The sequence below is a fragment of the Enhydra lutris genome, unplaced genomic scaffold (assembly GCF_002288905.1).
Source record: "Enhydra lutris kenyoni isolate GAN:26980312 unplaced genomic scaffold, ASM228890v2 scaffoldscaffold11, whole genome shotgun sequence".
Lineage (NCBI taxonomy): Eukaryota > Metazoa > Chordata > Mammalia > Carnivora > Mustelidae > Enhydra > Enhydra lutris.
In genome coordinates, this window is record NW_019154095.1 from 13,657,790 (window position 1) to 13,682,282 (window position 24,493).

General features: G+C 39.4%; 1 protein-coding gene across 1 annotated transcript in view; it reads left to right on the forward strand.

Moving 5' to 3' along the window:
• The window catches only part of LOC111144452 (teneurin transmembrane protein 3), a 494,164-nt gene that overhangs the window by 424,605 nt on the left and 45,066 nt on the right, over positions 1-24,493 (forward strand). Inside the window, exons 14-19 of the mRNA XM_022498770.1 lie at positions 9,619-9,835; positions 10,847-10,966; positions 11,601-11,862; positions 16,983-17,250; positions 18,550-18,693; positions 22,984-23,233. Of these exons, the coding sequence (XP_022354478.1) occupies positions 9,619-9,835; positions 10,847-10,966; positions 11,601-11,862; positions 16,983-17,250; positions 18,550-18,693; positions 22,984-23,233 (1,261 nt within the window). The remainder of the gene's footprint in view (positions 1-9,618; positions 9,836-10,846; positions 10,967-11,600; positions 11,863-16,982; positions 17,251-18,549; positions 18,694-22,983; positions 23,234-24,493) is intronic.

The following is a 24,493-nucleotide window of genomic DNA, read 5'->3' on the forward strand; positions in this document are numbered from 1 at the left end:
AGACAGCCTTTCTCAGTGGTTACAGGAGGCCTGGGTCTGAGCCTGACCCTCATTGGCTTGAATTATGTCCCATGCCCACAGAACAGTTGACTTTCTATCACTGGAAGAAAGGGGTGTGGATGCGGGATAGGCAGAAAAACAGATTTTACCGCAGGAATAGTATAGCTGTCCACAGCATTTCGTTTTCGTCTAACCAGAGAATATAATCCAATAACTACTTCGTATAGCTCATAGAATTCTGTTACTCTCAGGAGGAACTCCTCTATTCCTTCTTTCCTTCTTTCCCACAGAATTATAGTCTTCTCACATGAGAACAAGAAAAGCAGCCCCGAACCTCCATACGCTTTCCAACCCCCAGGATGGCAAAGTGCTCTCCAGTTCCCCCTACATCCTTTTATAAGCATGGCTGTTTTTTTTTTTTATGTGGCGTGCCCACTGAGAATCTCATTCAGTAGAGGGTTCCTTGATTTTAAATAGCTCCCCATATGGTGGCCCCACTATGCAAGCATCAAAATGCAAAAGCTTGCCAGAGGCAATTGTACCTTTATAGCAACTTAAGATGCTTATCATCAAGACAGTTTCTTGGGGCGGCTGGGTGGCTCAGTCAGTTGAGCATCCAACTCTTGATCTCAGCTCAGGTCTTGACCTCAGGGTTGTGAGTTCAAGCCCCGCATTGGTCTCTCCACTGGGCATGGAGCCTACTTTAAAAAAATTTTTTTTTCAATACATAAACAAGATGATTTCGCCAAAATATGTTATCATTGTTACCATGTTCCCATCTTCCTAGTTAGAGTGCCTTTTAACATCTTGCTTCCCCTGTCTGGTCCTCCAATGGATAGCTCCCCTGTGGGTTCTTAACGCATGGGACTCAAGTCCGCTCTTAGAGATTGGGTAATTGAGGACACAAAAATACTAACCTTTATGCCAAAATACAGTGCCAGGAATGATATATCTTACTTGTAATTAGATAGTTTTTTATTTTGGGGGGGTTTTTTTGTTGTTGTTTGCTGTTTTTGTTTTGTTTTGTTTTTGTTTATTGGTTGTTTTTGTTGGGGGGGTTTGTTGTTTTGGAGGGTTTTGTTTTTTGGTTTTTGGTTTTTTTGTCCTTCAGAAGTGTTAGTTTGTGGGGATATGTAAGGAAAATGGACCTAGAACAGGCTTTTTCTTTTTTTCTTTTTTTTTTTTTTTCTTAAGTGGAGGCTAATGACAATAGAGAGGAAAGCACAGTTCAACTGAGGTTATTCAGAAATTAGAAAGATTAAAAACAGTCAGGAGAGAGAGGGAGACGGAACACAAACAGAAGTTTCAGACGGCAAGAAAATGTGGGAGTGCGCTAGCAGTAAAACCCAGAAGTGGAAAAATGAATGAAATGTTAATGTAAGCAGCAGAATGAGTAGGGCGAGTGGGCAGGGCCATCTAAGTTTGGAGATTACCAGATGAAAATAAGAAGATGTTTGAAAATAGATTCCTTAAAAAGTTCTAGCAGGAAGATGGGACTACTGTGTTCTCCAAACACATATTAAAATAAAATTTAAATAAATAAAATAAGAGAGTACCAGAATTGGGAAGAAAGGCACGGGCAGGGGGGGTGGCTTGAAAAAACAAGGTGAAGAAGAGGAAGAAGCAGCAAAAGGAAGGGAGGGAGGAAAGAAGGAAATTAGGAAGGAAGGAGGAAAGAAGGAAAAGAGAAAAGAAAAGAACGAAAGGATTATAGGAGATCATAAGTACTTCGCGAGAAAAGATTCCAGATATCAGAACACAAGAGTGGCACTCAGAGTCTCAGAGAATTAAAATATATTTTCCTGGTAGATCGTAATCTGGTGGGATAATTACTACTAGTTTGAAAGACTCTACAGGCTCCCACTTTAGGGGAGAGACCTGGGTTCTTCTGAACCCTTTTTCTCTGCACAGAATTTTTAGAGCAGCGTCAATTGCTTTCAAGGAAAGAGAAGACCAGCCTGTGCCCTCCCAACGCAAAGCACCCCAGTAGCTGCGCAGTGGCACACAAGGAACACGGGGTTTTACTGCTATACCGGGATAAGATTGAGAGGGAGAGAAAAGTCAAAGCCACAGAAGCTGGAATTAAACGTCCTCCCTATAATTTACAGCCAGTACCAGTAGCTGCTACTTGAGGTTTCAGAATATAGAAACGGGACACACACGGGATGACTTCAGAACCAGGTCTCCTTGATCCACGTGTCTCCGCCTTCTGGAGGTCTACACTCGTGGGGAGAGTTGGTAGTAGTAGCCATCACACCACATCACTTTGTACACACAGTAGCAGTGTACAAAGTGCATTCGCATCGTCAAAGAGCTGATGGCTGTCGACAACTTGCTGTGTATATTTCTGCTCGTCCTTAATGAATATATAGGCACCTTTATGTTTCTAAACTTAAATGGGATAGGTGCTGTTCTAAATTTGATTCTGCCAAAGAATCTATCTTCCTTATTATGATCATTATTATTATGATGACGATGATGTTACATTTATTACCATACTCTACATTATTGGTTTTTGATGTCGTGTTATATGATTCATTGTTTGCATGTAACACCCAGTGCTCCATACAGTCCATGCCCTGCTTAATAACCATCACCAGGCTCACCCATCCCCCAGCCTCCTCCCTTCTAAAATTATCAGTTAGTTTCCATACTCTCTCATGGTTCATCTCCCCGTCTGATTCCCCGCCTCCTTACCTTTCCCTTCCTTCTCCTAATGTCCTCCATGCTATTCCTTATGTTCCACAAATAAGTGAAACCATATGACAATTGTCTTTCCTTGTTTGACTTATTTCACTCAGCATAATCTCCTCCAGTTCCATCCATGTTGCTACAAAAGTTGGGTATTCATCCTTTCCGATGGAGGCCTAATACTCCATTATATATGTGGACCATATCTTCTTTAGCCATTCGTCCATTGAAGGGCATCTCGGCCCTTTCCACAGTTGGCGATTGTGGACATTCCTGCTATGAACACTGGGGTGCATGTGGCCCTTCTTTACATCTGTATCTTTGGGGTAAATACCCAGTAGTGCAATTGCTGAGTCATAGGGTAGCTCCATTTTTAACTTTTTGAGGAAACCCCACACTGTTTTCCAAAGTGGCTGCACCAATTTGCATTCCCACCACCAGTGTAAGAGGGTTCCCCTTTCTCCATAAACTCTCCAACATTTGTTGTTTCTTGCCTTGTCAATTTTTGCCATTCTAACTGGTGTAAGGTGGTGTCTCAGTGTGGTTTTGATTTGAATTTCCCTGATGGCTAATGATGTTAACATTTTTTTCAGGTGTCTGTTAGCCATCCATATGAACAGACACTTCTCCAAAGAATCTATTTTTTTAGAGATTTTTTTCAAGCCAGTATACAGAGGTCTATCTCATATTTTATAATAGAAATGCAGATATAGTCATTAATTTTACTACTACGTTAATAATAATTATTAATAATAACCTAGTTGGTTTTTTTTTTTTTTTGCTCTTAGTGTAAGACAAATATGTAGTACATCCCTCTGTCGCTGTGTATATCTGCATATAAATCCTTCTGTGAATGTACAAGTCGTTCTTTTGGACAGATTTTAAGAAGTGAGATTTTTAGGTCAAGGGGTATTTAAATTTTTAATTTTCATCGCCAAGTCCTCTTGTAGGTAGGTTTTGCCACCATGCCCTTCATCAGGACAAGAGTGTTTATTTTCTCCATGTCTGTAGTCTGTACATAATCCTCCCACCCAAACAAAATTGTTCAACAAGTGAAAAGCAAGAATGTTGCCTGACGGGTGGAAATGATTCCATTTTTATTGTTTTAGTTTACATTTCTCTAACTACTGATTCGATTGGTAATCATTATATATGCTTCTTGGCCATTTATATTTCTTCTTTCGCTAATTGTTTATTTCTCTTGCCCTTTTTTCCCCCCTTATTAGTGGCTTGACTTTTCCTTTTAATTTTTAGGACTTCTTTATATATGTTACTTATTAATTCTCTGTTGGCACGTTGTAGATATTTTGTCCCAGGTTTTTATTTCTCTTTTCACTTTGTTGATGGTGTCTTTCATCATGCAGCAGTTTTCATTGATATGAGGTAAATTTCGACGAGGCGTATCTTTTCAGGAACGTTGGGTTGTGTGTCTTCAAAAAGAAATAGGGCCTTTTCCCTTTGTAAGATTATGTAGTCTTTCATATCCTTTCGTCTAATGCTTTCTTATAATTGTGTGGGTTTGTTCATGTCCAATTAATCAAGAACATTTGAAATAACCGTTGGGGTAAAAAAAAAAAAACCAGACTCAAGGGTGAGCACAATGCTGAGTGTTGGAGAAGGGTAAGAAAAGAAAACCAAGAGGGTGTTTGCTGCATCTTCAAGACATCATTTCGATCTGTTTCAATCTAACTATGTCTAGGAACTAAATCCATTCTTCCATTCCTTCAGCAAATACATAGTACACTGACATCATGCCAAGATGTGTGCTAGATACTGGGGATACAGTGGTGGACTCAGCTCTCAAGGAGCTTAATGAGCCATTGCCTGAGCTGCTGGCTGAAGGAACGGGGAGAGGGCCTGGGGGTCCGGGAAGTAGGGGGCTAGAGAACAGGTCAGAGGTCTCTAGGCAGAGGAAACAATAATGATGAAAGCTTTTAAAAGCCACAGTAAAGGTTTCTAACCACTCAGAAGGCAGCAGAAGCCAAATAAAGGATGTATCTTAGCTAGAGAAGTGAAGTCATCACATCTGATTTCTACAGAGATGACCCTGCTGGAAGTGTAGATGAATAGTTGGGACAAGGCTGGGACCCAGGAAACCAAACTATTGAAAAGATCTTGTTGAGAGATGAGCATGGTGGCCTGAAGGGCAGTTTCAGTGAAATGGAAAGAAAAAGACTGATTCAGGAGATATTTGGGGTGAAGAAAAGAAGGACCTGATCATTGATTAGGTACAGAGAAAAAGGAAGAGAGGAGTCAAGGATGACACTCAGGTCTCTACTTTGAGGGATTTGATGGGTAGAAGGTGGAACCATTCATCAACTAGGAAATACAGAAGAAAACAGCTTGTTTAGAGGAAATTAGATATGCTGTGTTTTGGACCCACTAAGCTTTTGGTGCCCATATAATATCCAAATGGAAATATCTGGAATGCAGTTTGTGGATATGAAGTGCAGAAGAATGATTAACCTAGACACATGTGAACATAGAGATAAAACCCACAGAGACATACACACAAAAAACAATAGTCAGACAGTCAAACATGATTCCAATTCAGTAATAGATGAATTTCATGCATGTCACAGAATGGTGACTTTAAGAAGTAATGAAAGGTTTACCTATCCACTTTGAAAATTCTGAAGTCTACAGATAAATTATTCCATCAGAATTTCTATCTCTACCTCTAACTTGGAATGGGGGAAAGGGGCTTCCAAATACTGCGGGAAAGGGTGGTGGACATTAATTATCTTTTGAGTAAAAAAAGAAAATATCTTAAAAGAAAATGCATGGGGGCGCCTGGGTGGCTCAGCGGGTTAAAGCCTCTGCCTTCAGCTCAGGTCATGATCCCAGGGTCCTGGGATTGAGCCCTACCTACATCGAGCTCTCCGCTCATCAGGGAGCCTGCTTCTTCCTCTCTCTCTCTCTCTCTGCCTGCCTCTCTGCCTACTTGTGATCTCTGTCTGTCAAATAAATAAATAAAATCTTAAAGGAAAAAGAAAATGCATGATTTTTTATCCAGTCAGTAAATTAAGGTTTTGAAAAACAGGTTCAGCTATCCATAGCTACTTGAAAGCAGCATGTGAGTTTTGACAAGCAGATCAAAGCCAGCATAGGGATAACCTAGGAGAAGACCTGGAGTCAGAAGTTTTAATAATGTGGCAAAATATGCATTGTCTAAATTGCCAGAAACAACATCAAGAATGACTGGAAGAATACAAGGAAGAGAACAGGGTAGAAACATTAAAGTAAGACCAGAGATAGCAAGCTATGACCTCTGGGGCAAAGGCTTTTTTTGTAAATAAAGTTTTATTGGAACACACCCATTCATTTCCATAATGTCTATAGCTACCTTTAGCTCTATAAAGGTGGCGTTGAAAGGTGCCACAGAGACTGCGTGGCCCACAGCCGAAATTATTTACTACCTGGCCCTTTGCCAAGTAAGTTTGCCAACCACTGTAAGAGTCCCATGAAAGCCTAATGTAAGATGAGAACCTGTTTTAAGATGATAACTAGAGCTATAATGTTCAGGATTGAGTGGACGGAAGCATCCACTAGATTATCTGCTTTCCATCAAAGTACCACTCGTATTGCAAAGAAAGAAAGGCTCTTAACTCATCACTGAATTTATTATCTAGTGGGTTTTGAGCATTTATGATTTTTTTTGATTTTTCATGATTAATTCTATTAGATATGATGTCTATACCAATATAAATTTAAACCAACTGAATATCCCTGGTACTAAAAGGAATCTCCACAATTTGGGGAAACTATTCCACAAAGACAATTTTACTACCGTGTACATTTGAGCAAGTGGGTAATCAACTTAGTTGTATTAGGTAGCCCTAGCTATGTAAGCACAAATAATGAAAAATGTTTTCTCAAGTTATAGGGAGCCAGATTCATAACCATCCGTCACTTGCTTGGGCAAGTTACTGATAAACTCTGCAGAAAAATAACAAACTGTGTGTCCCTGCATCTTGGCTGTTGAAAATGAGATTCTTTGTCTGATTGATGTTAGCAGAGAGGCTTGTAAAAATGCATTTCCAGCTGATTAGTTCAGAAGGTGTCAATCTCTTGCAGTCTTATGACCCGCAGAAACATGCCAGATGTACATTTACTTTTTATAAACTAACAAAGATGAATGACTACATGTGAACATTCCTCTTTGGCAACCTATTGCCTAAAGGAAGATACTGGAGTTGTGGTGTGGTTGGGGGGAGGGGACGAGGGCATCTAACCGTTAATTTATAAGATTAACAGAGATAAAATACAATAATTGGAAGTCCTTTCTCTAGTGAGTAGTTCTATTTAGGTTAAAGAATGAATGCAAGGGAAAAACCTGCGAGAATATAAAATATTTGTGTTAAATGATTCTCCCAACCATATGCACACCCATTCAAAAGTCATGGAACTCTTTCATTAAGAACTCTTAAATATATCCTAAAACACATAACTGAAGATTCCTTATAGTCTCAATATATAATCATAGATTGTTACTGAAGGGGTTTTATTTTTTAATTGGTTTCTTTTGAAGCCAGAGATGATACTGGAGCATTAGTTCAATAGTCTACTACTTTAAAAATCCAAGTCTTAATAACTATTTCTATTTCTTTGAGAGAGAGACAGAAAAAAATATACAATATATTACATTATTATAGCTTCGTGAAAAGTAAGCCTGTAGCATAGTTTTATCTTTCTTCCAGAAATACGGAGAAACATTGAGATATTTTTCATCCTCGTGGCCTTTTGGCTAAGAAAGTAGTATTTTGATAAACTTATATAAAATTTCAAAGCTCAGTTTCACTTGATTTGCTTAAAACATGATTTAAATTTTTATCAAAGGAATAAAACTACACTTTCAAATAATAAACACATTTTTTAAAAAAGGTAACAGACATCTACATAAAAGTTATGTAACTATCATAAGGAAACAATATATAGGAAGATCTGCTGGTCAGAAATTCTGACTCATCATGGTAACAAATTAAAATATGTAAAAGGAGTCCAACATCCTAAATTTAATTCAAGTATTCATGTATTAAGCTTGTTTTTCAACTGCAAGGGAAATAGTGAAGGGATTTTAAGTTGTTGTCGCTAGATAAACTAAGTCTCTTTCGGTATTAAGTGACAGAAAACCTAACCCACACAGGCATAAGGAAGAAGAGAACGGCTTGAACTTCTGCAACTGAAAAGCCCGGGATCACAGGTGCAGCTCGTTGCAAAAACCCTAAAGATGCCACGATGACCTCTTGTTTTTCTCTCCAGCTCTTGGCTCTGCTTCTTCAACAGCTGCATTGCCTGGGAGGTTCTCCTGTAGGAGCAGCTGGATTGAGGCAGCAGTCCCAACCTCACAGCCGTACAGCTCCAACTGTTGGGGGTGAGGGAGGGGGGAAATCTCTGCAGACGGTTCCTGAAATTCACTCCAGACAGACAAGTTAGGTCAAATGGACACTTCTGAACCAAACATGAAGGGGGAAATGCACAGAGACTGAGCGGTGGGGATGGATGGATATGGAAATGAAAGTGTACAGCTGTTGCCCAAAGAAGAGGAAATGAGTTTTGAGAGAACTCACAAGTGTTCACTACAATTCTGCTTCAGGTGGGCAAAATGACTTAAGGACACTGATCCAGGGCCTCTCATCTCTTGTTTCTGACCTTACCTGTGTTGTTGCTGACCTACTTTTAGACTGGACAACATAACTCAATTTAGTCTATTTTCTTGCATCTGGGTTTGCTGTCAGATAATGAAGGGGCAAACTTATATTCTATTAATAAGAGTGGCCTAAAGCCAAAACAGCTTCGTGGCTAGTGTGGTTTTTTGTGTTGTTTTTTTTTTTTTCAAATAGAAGTTATTAGAAAAGCCCTTGTGTAAATAAAATATGTAGGTCAACTAGATATTTTCAACTGAGTTTGCCATAATAAGGTCACACTAAGACTTGAGACTTGGGTTTGAAGATTTTAAGACCATGTGTCCAATCTCTCAAGAATGGTTTAAAGTCTTCAGAAACTAATGTTTTTATTAATCTATACTGAGAAAAGTCATTGCCAAGCGGATCAAAATCCATGTATCAGCTGGTCAGTGAGAGAATGATCTTAAGGGATAATGTCACTAAGTCATTGTAACCTAACACTCTTGTCCACTAATGAGTTGGTTTATGTTTTGAACAAAATACTTACATGGGCCGTGGAAGGTGGTTTCCTTTTGATGTTCCTGGAGAAGGCGCTAGCAGATTCTTTCTATCCATTACACTTTTCACGTCACCAGCACTGTAGGTCAATTTTCTTGTGGTAGGCTTCTTGTCATTTCCAATATTACAACTCACTTAACATTTGTCACATTTTAAAGTAACACCTCCATTTTCGTGGCCGTCCTATGAGGGGCTCAGGGTCCTGTTCAACATTTGTGGGATGCCTTCACTTTATCTGGAACATACTTTACCTTCCTGGGGAAAGCTATGTCCTCGAAAAGTGGTTGGCTCATCTCATCCATTGTACCTTGAATTGTATTAGCTTCACTTCACAGACATTCATTTTCTGACCTTTCCCCAAATTTTAGAACTTCACCCTACATAGGTCCCAAACCACGGACCCATGGTGCTCCCTGTGTTAACTCCAACTGCGTTTCCTCTAAAATAGAGAAGGCGTCCATAATTAGACTTAAATCTACAGTCCTTCCTACTCCTAATAGATTATTCCAATCAGCAATTTTTTATTTCTTGCTCAGAATCCGCCGTCTCCAATCCAAACATTTACTCCACGTGAAAGAGGCTGCCACGTCTTGTATTAATATTTTACGGTTTCCAAAAAGCGTGCCTCAGAGCAGTCACTCTCAGAATCCAGGAAGATTCCCTGGATCTGAAAGAAAACGAGCCAACGAACAAAACACGTACCAAGAGGAATTCTCTGACCGGCTTGCGCTTCTCTCCGCAGATGGGCTCGTTGACTGCATGGACCCCGACTGCTGCTTACAGAGCTCCTGCCAAAACCAGCCTTACTGCCGCGGACTGCCCGACCCTCAGGACGTCATCAGCCAGAGCTTGCAGTCCCCCTCGCAGCAGGCCGCCAAATCCTTCTACGACCGAATCAGTTTTCTTATAGGGTCCGATAGCACCCACGTCATACCCGGAGAGAGCCCTTTCAATAAGAGGTTAATGCCTTTTCTCCTTCACGTCGATTTGTAGCCATGTTATCAGTAGTTCCGTGCACGCTAGACGAAATGCTGAGGACTGTGAATTTGAGGAGCGAGCTTTCCCTTTCAACGCAGGTTTTCCTCTTTTGGCAAATCCCTCATCAAACTTCGCATCTCGGGCGTTTTTGACACAGTTCACGTGCTTTGTCGATTTCAGTACCTGAGCCGTAACAGGACATCCCATTAAGGAGTCAATACATCTTCATTTAACTAGTTGATTTTGTTAGCGCAGTTGGAAATGTTTCAAGAGAAGCAGTGAAAAGACCCCAAAAGGCAAAACAGAAGTGAGCTTTTTTTTTTTTTTAGCTGAGCTCGCTAAATAATATAAATTATGAATTAATGTAATGGAACTGCTAACGGCATGGCAATAAGATTGCATAAGCTGTTTGGTGCTTTGCAGAGCAGTAATGACCTGAAAATAAACCAGTAAATGAAAGCAGGTGTCTTGTGTCTCGCTGAGTAAAAGAAGATGATTTACACTAGATCTCCTGGATCTGCCGTAATTTAACAGCATTAATGCAGTTAGACCCAGCAGTTGATTAAAAGTTGTTGCACAAATGTGCCTTATTGCCCCTTTAAATCTTATACTTCTTGGTCCCTGTAGATTTACGGATTGCCTTGGAATTAATTGGAAGGTATACTTTTCTTCATGTAAGCGCCAGATATATGACTTATGAAAAAGCGCAGTTTATAATTTTAAAAAATCCATCTCTAAATTATGGGTCTTGATAACTCTCCAAAACCCAGATTGCAACAAATTAAAACCCCGGGTAAACACCAGGCATTTAGAGAATGTGAATTGTGCTGAATTAAAAGGGGCATTGTCTTGGGACTTTTTGGGTCTGGTTTTTGTGAATAACAAGTGTGTGTGACAGTGTTATTTTATGCTTAGGTTGAATTATCTCTAAATCATGATAATGCGGGCCCGAGAAGACGAATGTTCGTTTAATTCTTCTACTTTTCCCACAGCCTTGCATCCGTCATCAGGGGCCAAGTACTAACTGCTGATGGAACTCCACTTATTGGAGTAAATGTCTCGTTCTTCCATTACCCAGAATATGGATACACTATTACCCGCCAGGATGGAATGTGAGTTAAGTTAGTCCCACTGCACTCCCTCTGTTTGAAATATTTTCAGTATAAAAACTGGGCATTCTTATATCTCCCAGTATGTTTTATTATCCCTTTTAATATAGAACCACATCAACTTATAGGCTCCAGAACTCTGTGGCAGTGTGTGTGGCAGTGTGTGTGACTGTAAGTCACAGGCTCGTGTAGCTCCTTAAAAATTGATTTCATTTGCTAAGACATGATAACGGTGTTATGGTTTTGTAGGAGAATTTTCTTCATTTGAGAAGATTCATGCTGAAATATTTAGGAGTGACCTTCCATAACACCTACTACTTAAGCTTAGATGGTTCTGAAAAAAATAAGTAGGTGGGCAGATAGATAAAGCAATTTTGATCGCTTTTCGGACTTTTGGCTAAGATCAAGTGATAAAGCAAATTTGGAAAGATGTTAATAAATTGGTAAATCTTAGTAAAAGGCGTCTGGGTGTTCCTTGAATAGTTACTTTAATATTCCTGTAGATTTGCAACTCTGTCATATATAGGTTGGGAGAAAAGTTGGTTTCCTTTGTAAAGCGAATTTATTTAAGGAGCTGAGTGTTGTTGGAAGCGGTATGGGATCAAATAATTCACCAGGTCATCTTGTTTTTTCTTAGGTTTGATTTGGTGGCAAATGGCGGGGCCTCTCTTACTTTGGTCTTTGAACGTTCCCCATTCCTCACTCAGTATCATACCGTGTGGATTCCATGGAATGTCTTTTATGTGATGGATACCCTCGTCATGAAGAAGGAAGAGAATGACATTCCCAGCTGTGATCTGAGTGGATTTGTGAGGCCAAATCCCATCATCGTGTCTTCTCCTTTATCTACATTTTTCAGATCTTCTCCTGAAGACAGCCCCATTATTCCTGAAACACAGGTAGAATGTTCTAGCAGGCAGTACTTTTAAGGAAAATGTTTTCAGATCATGTGGTTTCCAAAGAATCTTTAAAAAGGATTTTCAGAATTCCAGCACTATCCTAAATCATTCCACAGACTGAAACAGAGAATGTAGGGCGTGTAGGGGTGTGTGTGTGGGGGGGGGGGTACGCGTGCATGAATAGTTAATACTATAGTAGGATATCTAGTTATTTCTTAAAGATGTATTCAAAAAACTTTTTTGTTCAGGCTATACTATGTCTGTATATATTTATTTAGTTGTAGCTAACAGCTTAAATTCAATAGCTAATAACATCTTCATTCATGTACTTGTCCACTGGAAAAAGTTTTGATACCAATATGCTCCTTATGTCCTGACTGACATGGTAACAAGTGCCATTATATGTGGTCATTACTCTCAATGACTTACTGTTAAATTATAAGTTAAAAAAGTGATCAGAAAAGATGATTTTTAGCAGCAAATGTTCATTAATTTTCTCAAGACATTTTTATCTGAAAAAACTTGGTATTAAGTCTTACATTCTAACAATTTATGATAAAGCCTGTTCTCCTCAGGAGGGAAAAAAACTATATAACTTTTCTAAAAATAACCAGACTTTCACTATTCCTTTTATCTTCTGAAATATCTGGAGATTGTCTTCCTTCCTCTTTCTGTCCAATTAGAAAAACCTTGAGGTCTTAAAGATAGGACATTAGGTACAAGAATACTGGACTTTATTCATAAATGGCTGAGTAAAACTATGTGGTCTGTATTTTTTTTAAAGATTTATCTGTGAGAGAGACAGGCTGAGCAGGGGGGAGGGGCGTGAGCACGGAGCTGGACACAGGGCTCCATCCCACCACCCCGAGATCATGATGTGAGCCAAAATCAAGTTGGTCGCTTCACCAACTGAGCCACCCAGACACCCCAGAAATATGCCAGTTCTAAGATACAGCAGCACAGAGCAGCTTTGTCCCATTCGCTCTTTAAATATTTATTTGACACCAGGCGTTGTTAGAATAGAGCAAAGCAGTAAGCCAATCAGACCAAAGCTCCTTGGTCTCAAGGAGCTTTAGAGCTAATGGGAAGAGAGACAACACATGTACAAATGTATGTCAGCTTGTGAATATGACTTACTTTTCAAAGATAAAACAGGGTCAGTTGACGGAGGTACAATTTTGCCAAGTGTGGTCCAGGAAGGCCTCCTTGATAAGTTGATGTTTCAGCAGAAAGTTTAAGAAAAATGAAAGAATAAACCCCAAAATAGAAGGATATTGCAGTTCGCGCTGGGAGCAAGTTCACAAGCTCCAAGCAAAGACCTTGCTTGGCTTGTTCACAGAGTGGCACAGAGACCAGCAGGTGTGGCTTGAGGGTAGGGGTGACACACAAACCACCGATCATTGAAGACTGTGGCCGCCTTTTTTTTTTTTTTTCTAAGATTTTACTTATTTATTTGAGAGAGAGCGCGTGCAGGGTGGAGAGGGCACGGGGCGGAAGAGGGAGAGAATCTCAAGCAGATACTCCTCGCTGAGTATGGAGCCCAGTGCGAGGCTCAATCCCACGACCACGAAATCATGACCTGAGCCAAAACTAAGAGTTGGACCCTTAACCAATTGAGCCACCCAGGCGCCTCTACTGGTTTCCTTCTTAAAAGGACACTGTAGTTGCTACACTAAGAATATTCTATATTGGGCAAAGGTTGAAACAAGAGGACCAGTTAGGAGACAGTCTCAGTAACTGGAGAAATGATGATGGATTGGACAAAGGGAGTTGGGGCCGAAGGGGTAAGAAGTGGATGTGTGCTAACGGAGTCCAGGGCAGAGGTTGGGAGTAAAACGTAAACTTGGGGGTCATTAGTGACACAGAAAAATAGAAAGCATGGGAGGAGATCCCCTAGGGAAGGAGTGTAAATAGAGAGCAGAGAAGATGAGCCAAGAAGGTCTGGGATAATAGGTTAAGAACTCTCACAGGCGAATACAATGCAGAAGAGACACCTCAATAATTTACTACGTAACCGTCAAGCCAGCTTTGAGCTAAAGCTTTTGGAAGTTCATTATAACTTGTGCAATGTAGTACTTCCTCCCCAGAGGCCATCTTGCAGTAGCTCTGAACTTCGTAGCCACTCCTTAAATAGATTTAACCTCGAGGCTCTGTCTATAGGTGGCGGAGTTTTTTAGTAAACTGAGTCATTGAAATGGGTTTCAAATAGTCAACAATTCCAGGAATGCCTGAAGGGTTTGTTGGGTTTTATTTCCCCCATTCCACTAAATAGTCTGCAGACATTTAGTAGAAATTTACTAAGAGCCTAGCATATATGAGGTACTCTATAAGGATAAAGAGAATAATAAAGACACGGATTCCCACCATTCTAAATGTGATCCAGATTTGAAGGAAGAGCTCTGCATGTTCAAAAGAGAGGTCTATTCCTAAGGAAGCCAAAAAGCATTCCAGAGGAGGTTGGCCTTCAGAGTGGGGAAAAGATATTCCAGATTGAAGACAATGTGAGGGCAACCGCATAGTGGTAAAAACAAATGATAGTGTATTAAAACTGGTGAGCTGCTTAAATATAGGGCATGTAAGAGACAGATTGGGGCTAGATTATGAGTGGCCCCAAAATACCACACAGTGGTACTGAATTCTTTAGGCAGTATGGAACCAGGGGGCCCATGGTCCCTTTTTCGGATTCCTCTAAAGCTAACTCAAGAGGCAAAATGTGTAATTGATAGAAGAAGACAGAGAAGTCAGTGAACTGACTACTGTTCACTGTATTTCTATACATAGCCGGCACCAAGATGAGGAGGGCCCAACACTCAGAATGGTGGTGGAAGTGGAGAAGAGGGAACAGATTAGACTGAGATTTGGAAGGTAGCATTGACAAGATATGGTTTCTTTTTTTTTTTTTAATGACTGGATATGAAACTTTATTTATTATAAAATAAAATATTTGTTAATTTACTATAAAACAAAACAAAAATAACAAAATTAAAGAAAGTAAGTCTCATATTTTATTACCTCTTTTATATTAATTATAGTGTCTAACTGAATATTTAATGGGGTGAAGAATGGGGCTTACAGATTCCACAGCTGGCAAAAAATAGGCTGGATATTTATTTTTCCTCCCTGGCTGGGTGTACTTTTCCCACTAATGCAAAATAAGACGGTCAAGTTAAATTACATAGGAGAAACACATGTTTTAATGAACTAAATTACAGATATTTGTTCCATGGAAGTAGGTTAATGATGACAAAGATAATAATCTGTTATTAAAATCAGGGATAACATATGATATTTCGAATTAGAGAAGCAGCTCCTACCAAATCACAGGCAGTATCTATTTAATTAATGAAAGACTGCCTTACATATAGAAAACCTATCAGATTTATGAGAAAGTATTTTGAAAATAAATTATATGCCTTAGGGTTCAATCACTTATATTTTCAGAGCCATTTCAGGAGTCACGGAATCCATTTTTCAAGCCAACCCACTGATATTTCACCCCAATGATGGAAGAACAATGAGTTCCATTTACATTATTCACTCTGTAGCCTACAGCCACACCAAAGTGCTGTCAATCTTAAATGTAATGTTCTCTGTGAGTCTAACGGCTCTAGAAAGTTTCCGTATGGCCATAAACTAGTTGGCTTCAGAGTCTCTGTGGCTGAAGTCAGTGCGCATGTTCCATAAGGAAAACCCCACAGTTGTGAGCAGGTGCTATGAGCAGAGCTATGCCTTCTTCGTCCGTGGGACCGCATCCCATCGCTCTTGACACCAACGCTGGCCCTCGGCCACAGTGGTGGTTTGCTCAGCCCATTCTCTGGTGCTACTCACTTATACGCAGACTGACCACTACAACCTCACTGTCCTGGGCCCTACGACAGGCATTGCAATTTGGAGACGACAAATAACCCATCAATCCCAACTGTTCTTTGCAAGAGGAGCTGGATTCTACTGACCGCTACATCGCTATGCTAAGATTTTTCTAACAGTCTGAATAATGAATCTTGGTCAGCCAACATGGGGAAATCTTGGAGAATGTTATTTAATTCTTGGTGGACAGAATGGTGACTTCTTGGGGCAGACTCTTGAGCCTAGACGGCCTTGTACTTTGCAAGATACATAGGGTAGTAAACCTCTGAAGACCTACCGTTGTTAACCAAATAGGAGCTTAGCAGTGGTCATGAGCATCTGCACTGTCAGGAAAAGACGTTATACGCTACACAAATACATTTTCAAAATAATGAAATATTTCTAAAATACGTTGGCATAGGTCGGTATAAATTTGTTGACGTTCAATGAGCCAGTCGCGGTGATGGGTCAATTGTGGGGTTAAGAATATAATCTTTTAAAATCTAAAAAGGAGAGCATTCTTAGAGAATTATTTTAACTTTTCACAGTCACAGTCCAGTTTTAACTCAAAAAGTATACATTGAGGGTCTTGTGTGTGTGTTCAATAACATATTAGTTGTTTTCTCTGGGAGAATTTATGCAGCTCTGACCTCTTAGTCCATCTACCATCATATCAAAAACCAGCAGTGAGTCCTCGCTCAGCCTTTAACTAATTATGAGAATACGCTGTTCTTATATTACCTTTCAGCATGGGTATGGAATTCACTACAATTTAACCCAATGGAATTGGTCTTTTCTGTTCCCACTCCTGTCTTTCTAGGCTGTGACCATTCAGCTGCCAAGGCCATAGATGCAGGTTTAATCCCTAAATGAGGCAGCTGGCGTAGGCCAGAACTTTGGCCCAGACCACATCCCCGCTCTGGGCTAACCATCTTACAAATGTCTGCTCGAATTCTCCAGGATGACAGGGGTGAATGATGGGTTAGTGAGAATCTGCTGTGACTATGAGCTAATAAGTCCGTACGTGTCAGCTCTGTGTCCTGTATGAGAAGTAGCACCTGAGGTGTGATGAACTCCGAGTGAGGGACAAGAAGCTTTGAGGAGGAGAAAAATTGGGCTGACAGCAGAGTTATTTTTAATTATCGAATAAAGTAACAGCTCAGATGTGTCTTTGCTGTCCTATTTAAGTTGCTAGGCTCATTTCCTTTAAATCTATTTTAGCTAATGGTTCACCTGTGACCCAAGTTTGAAGCTTCTACTTTATGCAAACCTAGGTGCTCCATGAAGAAACTACCATTCCAGGAACAGATTTGAAACTTTCCTACTTGAGCTCCAGAGCTGCGGGATATAAGTCAGTTCTCAAGATCACCATGACCCAGTCCGTCATACCGTTTAATTTAATGAAGGTTCACCTTATGGTGGCTGTGGTAGGAAGACTCTTTCAGAAGTGGTTTCCCGCCTCGCCAAACCTGGCCTATACTTTTATATGGGATAAAACAGACGCCTATAACCAAAAGGTCTATGGTCTGTCGGAAGCTGTTGGTAAGTTCCACGTCGATATATTCTGCGTCAAAAAAATTGTCTTGAATTCAGAATTCCCATGAAGTCGACTGTCACCCATGGAAATCAATGGATAAACAGATAGGAAGACAGTAAGATTGACCTTGGGGAATTTTAAGCTGGTTGGTGGAGACCTGCCATGGGAAAAGGGAATGTATTTCCTGTGATGTGGAGAAAATATCCCTTCTTTTCTGGCTGAAATTCTGTCTTCAAAAATGTTCTGAATGAGATTCCAATTTTTCCTTACTGTCCTCCTTCCTTTTTTTACCTTTTGTTTTTTTCTAACCTTATCTCCTTAGCTTTCCTTATCCTTTTTTTAATGTTTTCTGTATCTAATAGGGTTGATTCAACACATAATGATATTTAAAAGGATATAGACAATATTTGGTCCCAAAATTATTTCAGCTCTTTTGACTAGGAGTCAGTTTTGTAGAATGACATTCTTAAAAGCCCGTTGTTTACTGAATGATGGGACAACGTGATCAGAGATTGGCGTGTTGAAATATATATGGTCTAGCTTCGTGCTCAGGTTGAGACCAGCAAAAACTAATGGATACTTCTTGTTCTATTAGTTTTTACCTGAGAATATTCTAGATAATTTATTCTGAAATTAATGTATAACTTGGGTTTGACTCAGTTCCTGTCAATCAGATAATTGCTGCTTCTCCTTTCACTTTGTTCTAAATCTTAAAATCCATGTTTCATAATAACTCTGAAGCTTTTTATTGGTGACTTGTTCAAAGTAATTTACAGCTAGCGTTATCGTTCAGTCCTGATAGTAACAAGTGAATATGTCGTCATGATCATACTATCTTCTCTGCTGTATTGAACCTGACTTGTCATAAACATTTTGCACAACTTTTAGTACTCTTGGAAACTAAACAGCTCTAATTATTCAGATAGCAAATATTATTTTTAGTTGTTATCATCTGATCACCACCTGGGGCTGATTTATCATATCTAATTGCTTAACCAGGTGCCCAATCTGGTCTTCATCTTGTGTTGTGAACCCCTTGGGAAAGAAATGGTGTGAGGGGGAAAAACTACTAGTTCCTGATCAAATCAATAGAAAAATAATATTTGAAGATAGTTTCTTAGAAAAACACCTTTTATGTGGTCATATCTTTTCATATAAAAATAATCTCCACACATAAATGAGTGGAAATAGAGTCTTAGAACACAACTGTGGAAAAAAGCAGTTTTATCAAAATAATAAATTGCAATAAATAAATTTTATCAAAATAAGTTGAGAAGATGTACTGTGCTTTGTCTTGATTCCAGTGTCGGTTGGATACGAATACGAGTCATGTCTAGACCTGACTCTGTGGGAAAAGAGGACCGCCATTTTACAAGGCTATGAATTAGACGCTTCCAACATGGGTGGTTGGACATTAGATAAACATCACGTGTTGGACGTTCAGAATGGTAAGATCTTGTTTGTAGTTAATACCACTTGCCTTAATAGATTGTGGCAACATTTTATCTTCTGCATGCTGTAGGATTAGAATTAGTAGAAAAAATAAAGATAGATTTTTAAAGACTCTACAAGTCTGAGGTGGGAACAACCTAATCTTCTTCTTGTGAACTTTGAATCCGTCATAAATTCATCACCAAAATAGTTCTCCCACTTGAATGTAAATGATTTTGGTGCTGCACTGAAAGTACTCTACGTGGTAGTCTTCACACAGATTCACCCAGGGGTGTCTAACTCTATAGTAAGCCCAGAGTTGATTAAGGGTACTTTAGGAAGGTTTACCAAAAATGGAGGGAGGGGGACTCTTTTTTATAGTAAAGAAAAAAAATCCACGTGACTTTACCAAAATATTTCTGATCGATCTTAATCCTTAAGTAATTAGCCTATTCTGAGCATGTAGACTTTTTTTCAGTTCTTCTTAGATTATATGTGAGAAAAAAATTGTTCTCCTGCTCAGATTGGGTTCCATATGCTCTTACTTTGTAATTATTAGGAAAAATAAAGGAATGATCTGAGAAGAAAGCAAGGATTGAGAGGGATTACTCATAGTAAACCTTATACTGTAAAGGAATATTCTCTGACAACACATATTTCATATATCACAGAAGATATAAATTATTTTACAAACTTGACCGGTGTAATCTCATAAAGAATGTTATTTATATTAAACGAACTCTGTTGTCCTCACTGTGTGTCTGACATTTTGCCCTCATGCCGCCTACACCTAAGTATTTTCTAGAAAAGCAGAACCTTAAGGTGACTTCCTCTAGCCCCCATCCTAAACCGTATCATGCTAGTACCTCTCTACCCTCCCTTGCCAGATCTCCCTTTCCAATAGGAGTGTTCCTAGTCATGGCAAATTCTCTAGCTTGGACTTCACAGAGGTTTTTGGAAGGTTCGGAATTTTGAATTGAGCGTGTAATACAACTAAATGTTTATGAGTATTGGTCACTTTTTCAGATTAATGTTACTTTGATATCTGTTCTTTTTATTTAAGAAATTTTGTTGTCAGAGCTGGAGAGGGTGCATTTTCAATTTCCAAACGTAATGAATGTACAGTAATGTCCAAGCCAGTGCTGGAGAATGCTGGTGTCTTACCTCTAGAAGAGAATAGTACCAAGCAAATCGATAGAGAAGAACCCTCCACCCGTTTCCTACCTTACAGCAGCGCTGAGCTCTTCACCCGGTCCAGCTGTATTCTGAACATCAGGTTGCCATTCAGTGAGTGTGCCAGAAGGCTGGGAGCAGAGCCCATAGCTAGTGCCACGTGCAGCGCACACTTGGGAAAAGCGAGACTCCTAACCAAGAAGGACGCTCCATATGTTATCCCTAATCATCAGCGGGGTCTGAAGCCGTGCTATTTCTGTCTGTCATGTTGGGAACACCAGGCACAGTCACAGGCTTTCAAAATGCAAAGCCACATGCCCAATGTGCCCCTGGCTGCTCCTGATTAAATGATGTGAAATGGTATTTCACACAATTTGACATATTGCTAGATTCCTTCAGAATTTCTTTATAAACCAAACCAGGGGAACCTCTTTAGAAACATTTTTTTCGTGAGCATATAGGGTCAAGTTCAGAGCCCCAGGATTTCGCCAAGAGATTATGAGCTGGTAGGGGGTCAACAGGCAGAGAGCTCCAGAAAGCCCATGCGGTAAACCCACATTGTAACAGTGGTAAATTAAACTGTTACGATACCCAAAACTGAGTTTAGAATTCAGGTGGATTTGAGAAATTAAGATACTCTTGTCTCTCTCTCTCTCTCTCTCTCTCTCTCTCACACACACACACACACCCTCTACCAGAATAATATATAGTTTGCTTTTATTAAAATATTAGGTCAGCTGTAGAAGCTAGGCTACCCCAAATTCTGTCCGCCACAAATTGCTATAAATTATAAAATATATGTTGTTTTAAAATGTGAGGTAACCTAATTCAGGGGGTAAACTGCTTGTGATTTCAAATTTTATCCAAGAACCGTTTGACAAGGAGTGGCTTCTCAAAGTGACATGTGTCTAATTGAATAAACAAAGTGATTTGTAATCGTGACAAGGGGGATGAGCCATGAAATGTATTAAAGACAAAGAGAAGGCTGAAATGGAGACAGTGACAGGTGTTTGGAGGCCTGGAACATGGAAGTAAATATTCTAACGTTTGTCTTTGTCTTCTGTCATAATAGAGGAGAATCATGAAGGACCAATTTTTTAAAATAATGACTGAATAAATCAGCCTGAGCAGAGCAGTAGGCCGGCTTGTAGCATTCTTTTCATGAAACTTACAGACCTGGCCCTTCCAGGAAAATAGAGTTCCATAATTGTCAAATAACATAATCACAGAAAGAAGGATCTTAGGTATCATTGATGTATTCTTGTATTCAAGGCAAAAGGGTTTTCACGTATTACGATCCAGCCTTATTTGGCTTATTTTTCCTTAAATTTGATCTTCTCTGATTTCTTTATGTAAATTTTCTGTGATTATTACATCACTCAAAAAGCATTTCAAAGTAATCATAGAATCCACCTAAAAATGTGCTAAGCTATAAGAGGAACATAATCATTCTGATCTCTTCTTCATTTTAAAATTATCCCAAAGTGGGAGGAAAAAAACGCATTCTTGAGTTTCCTGTTTGTACTTTCATGGATTGATTCTTTTAACTGTGTAGCTGCTAAAAAGTATAAGCATTGGCTTGAAGAACTGCTTTGAAATAGAGAACCTTCAATAAATTTATAATACATACAACTCCAAAGTCCAAGCAGCAGACGGTTTATACAGATAATAGTCCTCTGCAAAGTGTCATGAAATATGTATGGAACAGTGACAGCTGACCATCCAGGCTACCTCAGGCCAGGACGAAACCATTGATCTGCTCTCTAGATAATAATGGCGAGTAAATAAAATTAGAATCACAACTCAAATCCAGTTTCTATCTATGATTCTTCTGGGATTTCTTTTTCTCAGATTTTCATTGAGGACCCTAATGGCGCAAACTGACATTGTGTCTTAAGTAGGATTGGCACTTGCATGCCTAAAAGCAGAATTCTCCCTAAATAATAAGTTGCCCTTCCATAACCACTTTGCTATGTTTGGAATTTTGAATAACTGCGTGTGTATGCGTCTTCGTGTCAGTTATGAGTATAACCAAGAAGAATGTTCTTTGGCAGCATAATAGTATATAGTATATAGGGGGTTTGACAGTCACTGTCTAATTTATTTTCTATAAAGTAATTTTAACATTTTCAAAGTCAGTGGTAGACTCGGAAGAAATTCGTATCGCTGGTGCACATTTTTATTGGTTGGATTAATACATAATAGTATAACATCATTAAGCAATTGGAAAACTTATTATTCCCTGAAGAACATGTAGAATGGGTCTCAAATTTGGTTGCACATTAGGGTCATCTGGAGGTTTGGGTTTTGTTTTTTTAAAGATTTTATTTATTGGGGCACCTGGGTTGCTCACGCTATTGGGCATCTGCCTTCAGCTCAGGTCAGGTTCCCCGGGTCCTGGGATCCAGCCCCACATCAGGCTCCCTGCTCAGTGGGAACCTGCTTTTCCCTCTCCCTCTGCTGTTCTCCTTGCTTGTGCTCTCTTGCTCTCTCTGTCAAATAAATAAAATCTTTAAAAAAATTTTTTTTTCATTTATTTATTTGACAGAGAGAGAGAGAGAGAGTGCACACGCAAGTGGGGCGGGGGCAGAGGAAGCAAGTGCAGCAGACTCCTCACTGAGCAGGGAGCCTGACGTGGAGCTTGATTCCAGGACCCTGAGATCATGACCTGACCCAAAGGAAGACACCCAACCGCCTAAGCCGTCCAGGCACACTATCTGGAATGCTTTCCTAAAAGTCTGCCCCCAGACCAGTTAAATCAGGGGCTCTCAGGAGGAGATCCAAACGTCAGTGGAACAGACCTGGTCTGTCCCACTGTGTAGCCAAGTTTGAGAACCACCAATGTCGACAATTTGGGCTTTTAATTTTGCTGATTAGTCCTTTGTTTCTTTCACCAGCCCTCCCTTACATGCATAACAGACAGCACTTTTCATATATATCCTTTGTGTTTTGCCAAATGATATTTTACACCAGGTTAAATAAATAGAGTTCTTGTTCTTTCCAAGAGAACTTGAAGTAAATGTTCCCAGTCTATATCCACAAAGCACTGAATTATAGTTACACCTAGAGTGAGCATGTTTACTTTTCATCTTTCTACTTTGTATTACAAGAAAAATGCATTTTGTGTCTTCCAGGCATACTGTACAAGGGCAATGGGGAAAACCAGTTCATCTCCCAACAGCCTCCAGTTGTCAGTAGCATCATGGGAAACGGCCGGAGGCGCAGCATCTCGTGCCCCAGTTGCAATGGTCAGGCCGATGGTAACAAATTGTTGGCCCCCGTTGCGTTAGCTTGCGGGATCGATGGCAGCCTGTATGTAGGGGATTTCAACTATGTTCGGCGAATATTCCCTTCTGGAAATGTAACAAGTGTTTTAGAACTAAGGTATGTCTTTTCTTAATTTGTTTTTGTTTTCGTTTTTTTAAGATTTTATTTTTAAGTAATCTCTGCACCCAGCGTGGGGCTCGAACTTACAACCCAGAGATCAAGACTTGTGTGGTCCTCCAACTGAGCCAGACGGGCATCCCCTTAATTTGGGATTGTTACCAAAGCTGAGCCTGCCTTTATAAGAAAAAGTGTTTAGTCTAATAGACCAATTTCTTTATTTAAGTATACCTTCCCAATGTTTAAAATTCCTCCTGAAAAGAAGTCATATTCTTGGTTAAAGTCAGGAAAAGCACAACATATATATTCTGTGCCATAAATGTATAAAGGAATATAAAGTCACCCAACATAGAAAATGTCTTACTGATTTCAGGGCATTTTCTGTGCTCCAATAGGAGAGAACTATGACTTTTAAACCCCTTTAGTTCTTCAGAATAACTTCTTGATATAGGTTGTTACTCTTTTATGTCACCTGAGTTGAAATTAAGAGATAGAATATTTCCCTACAGTATCAGGACATAAGAGTAAGGCAATAACTTTCCATTAGAATATTGGATCTTCAAGTTGGGTTAACCCGTTAGCCATAATACCAAAAGTTAAAGTTACAAATTGTTGCTTTGCCTTGTTCATTTAAGTGTGATTATTAAAATCATCCTATTCTGTAAATTATTTGATAAGCCTTGGCTTACAAAATTCCTTTCCAGTGTTATTTCTGCTTAAGTTGGCAATTTTCCATTCAAATAATTAAAATCTCAGTATGCAACTCATTATATTTTAGAAACTTTTTCTAACTGTGCTTTTTTCCCCCCACCTTTTTTATCTGCTTCCACCAAGAAATAAAGATTTTAGACATAGGTAAGCATCTTGCTAAAAGGTTACTGTGTATTTTCAAATGTCCTTTTTACATGTTGATGTGACTCTCTGACATTGTTTTCTAAGAACATTTCATCATGAGAGAGGAAACTCAGTATCACAGAACATCTAAGGAATAAAAACTGCTTAAATGAACCATTCGTATGTAGCATGTTGCAAATTCTATTATGCAATGTAATCTGAAAAGCTCTTTTCAAGTTGGTTAATAAAATAAATTTTGTCACACAAAAAAAAATTATAAGGAACATGTCCATAGAACAAATATATTTCTAAATGTCAGTTACTGGCTCACGTAATCTAAGCCATATTGAACAGAACCAAATTTGAAGCAGAGTAGGAGACTTTAAGACACATTTAGTTTGACCAGTCATCAGGGCAGATCCTGGT